The sequence below is a fragment of the Trichoplusia ni genome, chromosome 18, assembly GCF_003590095.1.
Source record: "Trichoplusia ni isolate ovarian cell line Hi5 chromosome 18, tn1, whole genome shotgun sequence".
Classification (NCBI taxonomy): domain Eukaryota; kingdom Metazoa; phylum Arthropoda; class Insecta; order Lepidoptera; family Noctuidae; genus Trichoplusia; species Trichoplusia ni.
Window position 1 is genome coordinate 4,886,776 of NC_039495.1, and position 9,654 is coordinate 4,896,429.

The window sequence follows — 9,654 nt, forward strand, 5'->3', positions numbered from 1 at the left end:
ATTTACCACTTGCTGTCATTCTTTCAACCATTTAGTTCAAACGTTGCAAATGGTTATGCATGGATAAAAGTTATCTGTTTAATTGAGGAATAAGCTTTGTTTTTCTCATAGAAACCACAAAAAAATCATAAAAATGGCGTTGAGGACTTACGGCGATAAGCCGATAAGCTTCCAAATAGAAGAAGGAGGCGAATTCTACTGCGTCGGCTCCGAGGTTTGCAGCTCCAATTTTGTTTATTATTGATTCGGTTTTGCGATAATTTCAGTTAAAACTAACATAAATTAAAATTAATTTTGACTCCTGTATGTCTGTGGACATATAAAGAGCTTTCACGTGATATGTAACAAATAATATAAAATCATATTGTCATGAAAACACTGTAAAATGTAAGTGTTCGTTCAATTAATAGCAATTTCTGTTAAAAGTTATTATTAGATATGTTTAGTGCTGTACATTATGTAGTACTGATAATTATCAATTTGTCAATTTAATAGATTCCATAGGCAATAGTTTTAATCAAAATTTATTACCTCCTTTAGGTTGGAAATTACCTGCGGTTATTCCGTGGGTCTCTCTACAAGAAGTACCCGGGTATGGCCCGGCGTACCCTGACGAATGAGGAAAGGAAACGTCTCATCGACAATGGACTAGGAGCCCATGTGCTATCAAGCTCGGTATCACTCCTCAAAGCCTCAGAGGTTGAAGATATAATAGAGGGCAACGATGATAAGTATGTGTACGTCTTACGATAATTATTCTTTTTTATAGGTTTAAAAGACACTACTACTTGAATAAGTGGTAAGTGAAAGAAAATATATCACCAATATGGTTCAAAGCACACATCTTCTAGGTGGAGGCCTCTTGTCATCCCTTCCCTATTATGTTCTTCATGAAATGTCCATTTTATTTTGTATATTTTCACATCTTTTTGGTCTTGGTTGTCATTCACAAATGCTGTGGTTTTGGTTAAAAAGCTTCATTATTCCAAATTTTCAGTTCTCATTAACCCATGGTCACAGTGTCGCTGTGTTTTATAAATATTGAAATATACATTTTAAACTTAGGTACAAAGCTGTATCGGTCAGCCAGGAGCTTGCTACACCGAGGGAGAGCAAGAGTAAGAAGCCACATAACCAGTCCTGGTTACCGGTTATGCCAAACTCCTCACATTTGGATGCTGTACCACAGGCCACACAGATAAGCCGGTCACGGGTTCATAATAAGAAGGTATGTGAGGCATCAGAAGTTTATTATCTTTCCCTGCGCTTTCGGATGAGCAAACTTAGGATTCTTTATTGCATACCTAATAAGTACAGGATTTAATATAAATCAATAGTTATATGGTGCCACAATGGGCGGTCTAATCGCTGAAAGAGATCTTTTACAGACAACCTTTGGATGGACTAGATTCTGAAGGAGAAACATTGTATGTCGATAATGTCCCTGAAAACTGTTGTTAAAGTATGAATACAATTTCAGGTGCGCACATTCCCACTATGTTTTGATGACACAGACATGACCGCCATGTTGGAGAACTCGTCACAGAAGCAAATACTAGTGCCAATCAGGCTGGATATGGAAATTGAGGGTCAAAAATTAAGAGATACATTCACATGGAATAAAAATGGTAATTGTTGAAACATCTCCAATTATTCTCGAATTATTTCAGCATTGAGGAATTTGAAACTTATAAGCAAGTAAATTAAACAGTTTCACTAATCCAGAATTTAAAAAAAATAACATATCATGGTGATTAGCCCAGGAGAACACAGTTGCTTGTCTATACGCACAGCCAAGTATTGCTAGTTAGCTACACTATAGAAGTCATTCATCCAAAGACATTCTAAAACATAATCTATTCAAGTGTCATTCTTTATACAGCCATCAGGTCTACCTGTTTTTCTCATTTACTCTTCTATACCATCTACAATTAATATACGAACATTCCAGAATCAATAATAACACCGGAGCAATTTGCGGAAGTGTTATGCGATGACTTAGAGTTAAATACGAGCACATTCATCCCGGCCATAGCGTCGTCTATCAAGCAACAGATCGAGGCGTACCCGAGCGAGCCGCCCGCCATATTGGAAGAGCAGCCCGATCAGAGGGTCGTCATCAAACTCAACATACATGTCGGGAATACTTCACTTGTTGACCAGGTAACTTTTAAGCTATATAATGAAGTTATTTAGTTGGTTGCTAGTATAGGACCTTATAATTTCCATTTTGTTACAAATGATTTCTATATCAAAGCAATTTGAGACACAATCTCTTACCTTTTGAGGCTTACGAGCGGTCGCTTCAATAGGAGACTGACCGACAGACTGACACTTTAGATTGTAATATTGTTTAAATAAATTGTTTGACGTTCAAAAGTATATACTGGTCTAATTGAAATAAGGAGTTTGACTTTGACTTTGTTTAAATATTTTATGAATACCCATACTGATAATTGAAAACAAGAAACCTATAAGTGCTTGATTTTAGGCTAACTTAGCCGTCGATATTCCTAGAATTAGGCTTTTGGCATAGTGACTTTAATATATAACACTTGATTTACATAATCAATGATCATGAATAATCATGATTGAAATTCCAGGTTGAATGGGACATGTCTGAGAAGGAGAACAATCCGGAGCAGTTTGCGATGAAGCTGTGCGCGGAGCTGGGCCTGGGCGGCGAGTTCGTGACGGGCATCGCCTACAGCGTGCGCGGCCAGCTCAGCTGGCACCAGCGGACCTACGCCTTCAGCGAGGCGCCGCTGCCCGTCGTCGAGGTAGGCTGGGGGATAACCAGATATTTGTAGTAGTACATACAGATAATTATTATGTTCGTGACTTGATGGTTATTCTGCGCACGCGGAGGATCCTCGTCCAAACGGCACTATATGATACTGGCACATAAATGATTTAGCGGCCCTACGTCACAATCGCGAACTAAGTCATGGACCGTAAGGACGTCTGCTCACTATGTCTGTTCCGTTTTCCGCGTAAAGAAAGGTTCACATACTACGCATATAACTCAGGACGAGCATTCGTGGATTACAAAAATACCTTTCCTACTCGGATATTGAATCAACAACACGCTGCTCTCAGTTGGTTTCGTGTGACACCCTAAAAATTCTACTCTTATAAACAAAAACCACTATTAACAATCACCCCCCTCTCCCCACAGACGCCATACCGCCAGCCCTCAGAGGCCGAGCAGTGGGCCCCTCACCTGGAGACGCTCACCAACGCCGAGATGGAGAAGAAGATCCGCGACCAGGACCGCAACACACGCCGCATGCGGCGACTCGCCAACACCACGCCCGGTTGGTAGCCTGAGATTTGTATTCGATATTCCAACATTATCATAATACTTTTGCATATAAGTTAGGTACATGAGTACTCGGTCTTTTTATCATTGGGATGTTAGACCACTGAATTTTCAAACGCAACTTCAGTTTAAGCAATGGTATATGCACTGATGTTATCTAAAATGTATGCTTTAGGTAATTGCTTAGTTCAATGAGTGACCTTTTCTATTTTAGTATAAATAAGAATTGAGTATGCAATTGGCACATGCAATAGTTATTTGTTAGAAAGTGAAAATATCAAGTTACCCGGTCTTATATTAAGCAGTTTCATCGAAACTTGCTAAGTTGTACAAGATAGTCAAAATTTCTATCTCTTGACTTTTAATAAGTATTTTATTATATAAGGGGTTAAGTATGCGAAAACATCTTAAACTTAAGTTGTGTTTGGGTAGTCATTCAAATTTTACGTTGAAGATTCTCTACAATTTAAAATTATAAAAACGAGTAAAGAACGGTCGTTTGCATTTTCATCCGAGACCTACGCAGTCACGTAGGGCCATCGTTGAACGACGATGAAAGAAGAAAAATACTTGATATTATTTTCTCAAATTGTTTAATTTTAAATTTTCTCAAGTATGGTTTTAATGTTTGTTCATTACGGCAAGCAGCGGTCGAGTCTAAAATAAGTCGGGTACGTATACTGAACTTAGGTTTTGTAACATAGCTGTTTGAAGTTTCTATCAATATTTATTAGAGAAACATAGTCGCACAATAATCACAGAATGTTTGTGATTATCGTTTCCGCTTCTAGTATTTTTAATATTTATGTAACATTTATATGCGATATCTTTATTGTTTATGTTGTTGGAAAATCTAATAAAAATCTATTATATTTAATGACATACAGAAGTTGTATAGATCAGATCTTACTATGTTCTTTTAAGACAGACAATGCCGAAAGTTCTGGCTTAAGAGTTCATAGTAAAATAAATCAGACTGGTTGTCTGTTCAGTTCTCAATAAACCAAAATTCAAGTACCATATATTATTTAAATGATGAAACGGTTAACTCACACGTATTTTATCGGGATTTCCCGACTGACGCCTATGAACCGTACTCGCGATATTTACTATAAAGGAACTGCGGGTATCATATTTTAGCACAATATTATTATGACTGAACAAGATGCCAAGTCTGATCTTATATAATAAAGTATACACATTTTACACACAAGCATGTATTAACATAAAGAAGGATAGTGTAGATATGTTATAGAAATGTCCAAAGTTTAAGAAAATACACTCACATAATTTTACATGAAGTCATATGTTGCAGGTAAAATAATATAGTACGCTTTGTTCTTAAGCATTTGTTCTGTCGACTTTAATGTATTAATAATTTATATTATATTTATAAATCAACGTTTAAGTATAATAACCAAAACTGTCAATAATTTGTATACTTGGTTGATCAGAATAACAGTGACGTATCTACGCTATCCCACACATACAGAAACACAAATATAAATACAAGTATTACAAACATAATAGTAATATATCAATGATACATTATGAACACTAGTACAATTAAAGCTAATGCAGACATGCAGAGCATGATGTGAGAAGGGTCATGCAAATTGTGGTAAATTACCTTCGATGGTTAATTGCTTAAATACTACAGGAGTACCACCCCTCAATGTGCAGTAATTTACACGATTTTCTCGCAGCTTCAAGTGAGAAAATCGTACCAAGGTCCCAGTTCCGCTATTTATAATAGCTGGTGACTGCATGGAGATTGCGTTAAAAAAATCCAATTATTGTATTCATTCATCGGCACTTGTAAATAGTTGAATTGGGTCCCTGGGGTCAAAAGTAATACACATCACCGATAATGTACTGTTTCTCGAATCGTCTGATCGCATTATACAAGTACATTTTTACAGTTTTAAAAGAGTTCGTATTATTTAAAACAATATTTGCGTATAGTACTTAATACGACAGTTATTAGTAAGCTTGCATATTGAAGACTTTTTAGTCGATTTTTTAATAATGTAACTAGTCGATTTTATCCAGTATACGTGTATTTTATCTATCGTTATAAAGTGGTGGTATAAGAATATTATCTAACAAAAAGTCTACAATGTGCAAAATGTTTTAGTATAAGATTCTTATAAACAAAGTTGCCTCAATAATACTATAAATCAGTCGAAACACACAAAAATGTTAAAATAATTTCAATCGTTATCAAAACAGTCAATTTTAAAATGGGTCTACCTCTGAATAGCTGATTAAAAAGTAAAAGAAAATGAATTTATCCATGTTAAATGTTTTGTCTGATTGGCAACATTGCCTATGAAACAGTTAATCAAATGTATAAAATATATATTGAAATACATTAATATTCTATACAATTCAAAACATGTTTTTGAGGCTACCTTCGTTTTCAAGTTACAGTCAAACAGTTTTATAATATTTAATTATTCATAAGTATTTGAATAATAGTAGTAATGGACTGAGGTATGAATTATGTTAACAGTATAACTGCTTTGGGATCAATTTAAAATTATTAAGTTCTTAAAATAGATGTTGTCTGATTCTCAGACCTACCCAATATATTACACAAAATTTCACTAGAATTGGTCGAGTAGTTTCGGAGGAGTTCAATTACGTACACCGTGACATGAGAATTTTATATATTTGATTGAAATCATGATCTTTAAGATTTAAAAAAATGCATTGGTCGATGCTTTTTTATTGATGTTTTCATTTCTATGGTAGCTGTATATTTTTTTTAATAAGTATTCCTAAAAGTTTCCTTAGCAGTTATAGAGTTATTATAAAATTTGAACATAATATGGTGACAGTTTTATCTCAAGTATTTTCTAGTTAATTATACAATTTACAATATATGGAACGTATTGATGCCTTTCTAAGTACAATTCGTAATAGATGCAATATATTTAAGAGTTTTAAAGTAAAATATGCACGGAAAAATAATACACGAACAGCTCACTGCCAAAAACATGTGGAATATTAATTTTATCTATTTATTGACCGACTTCCAAAAAGGGAGGTTATTTTCCACTGTATGTATATCTTTTGTAAATTTTTTCGTGCAAAATTTTACACAATCATGTAATGTATTATGAAAGTAAGTGGACTGTTAAAATTCTATCACATTAAAGAAGATTTTTCCAAAATTTTTCGATTTTTTATTTCATTATTTTAACCTGAAAATCACTAACCATATATAATTGGCTTGTAATGGGTGATTAAATTGACACAATCTGCTTACCAAAAATAATATTGAGTGTGGCATTACTATGTGATACTTGGATATTTGTTAAAGTAATAAATTCATATGAAATTGTAAAAGAATATGCATCTTGCACCTTATTGAAGTTATTTGAAACTTCAAAAATCAAAAAGGTCGCAATTGGTCTAAATATTTATTTTATATGTAAATATATTTTTTGACATTGTCAGTGTCCTAATTCTCTAGAGCTTTTATTTTAAAACATTAAATAATACATAATTTTTTAACACATAGTGTTGCCATACTCAATAAACAATAAAACAAAAATGTTAAAGATCGACTAAAACAGTTGATATTATTTCTGGTGACAGATGTGTCGTTGAGTCGCGCTGTGAACCGCCTGATCCGCGCCGACGAAGCCCTCTTCCAATCAACGCCAGAAAAAAGGAGGAAAAAGATTTAATCACCCAGCGCCAATGGAGGATCTCTGTCTTAGATTGTAGACAAGCATATACCCTATATTAATAAACAATAAACCATAGCATAGGTTTACTCACGCGTATTTATCGGGATTGCCCGACTAGTTTCGGATCTAACTGAAGTCCTTCTGAACTGAATCAGTAACTATTCTTGCAATCCCAATAAATATTCGTGAGTACCATTCAATAATGAATCATCCTTACTAAAGTTACTATAAAAATATGCCCTGTAATACTTTGAATTATTATAGCGTTGTCACATGTCTATGTTGCTATGATGCGCCCCTCAAAATCAAAGGCGCACAACTCTACACTGTGTTAATGAATGTCGTTATTCCGATTCTTTGTTACAACGCAGTGTTGTGGCCTCGCTCTTATCTCTTTTGAACACGGGATACTACAATTAACCAATATCTGACGACAATCTCCACCCAACTATTCAGACCATATCAAGTAGTTTTATATAGACACACTTTGTTCAAGCTAAATTCATCGGCTATTGAGGATTGCAGATATTTTGTGCATAATCGTCTTTAATTTTATATTAAAATTTAGCCCATATTTCTTGCTTCTTCAGAAAAAAGAAGTGTACTTCAAAATAATTTAATTAATGAGGTATAATCTTAATACAAGCAGACCAGTGCTTAGAGAAAGTCAAAACAACGATTTTTTAAGTAACGTAATCTTCTCCTACTTTTTTTAGTTATTATTATATTACTTTATTAATTAATGGCTATTTGACACAGCCTTATTATAGTTATTAATATTCGATACTAAGTGTAATCCAGTAAAAAATAGAATATATCGGGCCTAAGGCATATAAGGTTAGTTACTGATTGGCCCGTATGGCTTTATTCTGCATTTATTATAAACATTTCGTACATTCGTACTATACTTGGTAATATACATATTAAAAAAAAACTAATATTTTATATCCATAAAGAAGAATTGTAAACGCATTCATAAAAAAGAAGACATAAAACTCAATCCTTCGTTTTTTTAAGAAATGCATTCCAAAACGTTTCAATTCGATATAGTTTTCCAAAATCTGAGATTTTAATTTAGTTAGTAATGTTATATTTTTAAAAGCGTTTAGGGTGGGTATCTGCCAGCTGTTGCAGATTCTGGTGGAGTGAAGCTTAGTGAGGGCCATTAATCAGTTTATTATTTTTTACTTGGGGTTATACCTAGAAATATCAGTGTTAAAAAGGTTTCGACCCCTATCCATTGACAATTCTCAATCCGCTCTGTTACGCGTCAATAGAAATCTTTTAACAGGGCAAAAGCCTCTCTTTCCAATACTTTAGCGTTTTCATTTAATTCTGGTTGTTTTTAAGATGTCTGTGATTAGTTGATAATTCTTTTATTTGAGGAGGCGTAAACATAGATTTAATTATTAATGGCTTTGAGATTTTTATTAGATTTCGATCTGAGTCTTTTTTATTTTTCATAGAGCTCTCTTAGAGATAGTTTAAATTTGATTTATGATTTAGCTTTTATACGTAATTGGTCTATAAGTTACAGTAAATCATTAGTTTTAGTCACAAAGTATGTTTTTAGCTGTTTAAATAAACGCCGTCAGATAAAACATCGCGCAAGTAATTAGACGTTTAGATTGTCCAGTCACTCTCGCAAAGTGACATTTTAACAAACATTATCGTTGATAACAAACACAAGAATGTATGGAGATAACAGGTTAAAGTCACTTGACATATTGTGCCAAACAAAATGTCATTTCCATACATTTGAAAAATTGACGCTAAGAAGATTTGGAGATATGTAACTTGGCTGAAGGGGTAAGTAGTCCTACTATCTCTTAGTAAGCCTGTTTCAGGTGTGGAAAAGAGACACAATACTGTGTTTGTATGTGTTGTCTCGCTTCGACAACTGTTACAGTTTTACTTTAAGAGGTGATGGGATGTGGAATATAAATAGTTTTTTTTCTTTAATTTTAGTAGTATATTAGTTTCCAACGCATGGGGGAGGATCGAGCAGCTAAAAGAGCGTATCTGGGTCAACCAACAGGACGCAGACCTGTTGGTCGCCCCAGGTACCGCTGGCGGGATATGGTGGAAGCGGACCTACGTGTAATCCATGCCAACAATTGGCAGGATACAGCGCAGGACCGCACAGAATGGAGAGTTCTCGTTTCGGAGGCCAAGACTCACTTCGGGTCGCTGAGCCGAGAAAGTTAGTTAGTTATTAGTTTTCATAACGAAGTTTTGAAGTTGATCAGTGGATGTCTTAAAATAGCGTTTTCACAATCATCTTTATACTTTTTACATTATCTAGAGAACAGTAATAGAATATGTAGAGATATTAACGCTGTATCCAGAGCCACCACTATGCCTAACTTTGATATAAGATACGTAGTCCTTGTATTAATAAACGATTATGTAAGATATTGTTGTTTTATTTCTCTTATTTCGAGTTGTTTGTTTCTTTGTATGTAACCAATATTTGACTAGGTTTGACGTTTGGACTGACGAACAGCCGAGTGGTATACGCACATCACACCGATGACACCTGCGTAACCGAGTCGCCGGTTCAATCCCCGCGTATGACAGACATTTTTGTCAACTTACCTGTGTATATTTGTGCATAACATTAAAAAAAAA

At 34.5% G+C, this 9,654-nt stretch overlaps 1 protein-coding gene across 4 annotated transcripts; it reads left to right on the plus strand.

Moving 5' to 3' along the window:
* The first annotated feature begins 2 nt into the window (after positions 1-2).
* Positions 3-9,438, plus strand: LOC113503098 (SWI/SNF-related matrix-associated actin-dependent regulator of chromatin subfamily B member 1-A). 4 transcript variants are annotated; one of them, XR_003401407.1, is made up of 9 exons: positions 3-214; positions 541-737; positions 1,066-1,228; positions 1,481-1,628; positions 1,952-2,163; positions 2,604-2,780; positions 3,179-3,317; positions 6,929-8,832; positions 8,992-9,438. XR_003401407.1 is itself a non-coding variant. In XM_026884910.1 (8 exons), exons 1-8 carry the CDS (start codon positions 134-136, stop codon positions 7,018-7,020), a joined length of 1,209 nt encoding a protein of 402 aa, XP_026740711.1. In that variant the 5' UTR covers positions 3-133; the 3' UTR covers positions 7,021-9,438. The 4 variants fall into 4 exon arrangements, 3 of the variants coding, with proteins under 3 accessions (XP_026740711.1, XP_026740712.1, XP_026740713.1); XM_026884910.1 differs by having other exon boundaries at positions 6,929-9,438; XM_026884911.1 differs by having other exon boundaries at positions 541-731; positions 6,929-9,438.
* Positions 9,439-9,654: the final 216 nt, after the last annotated feature.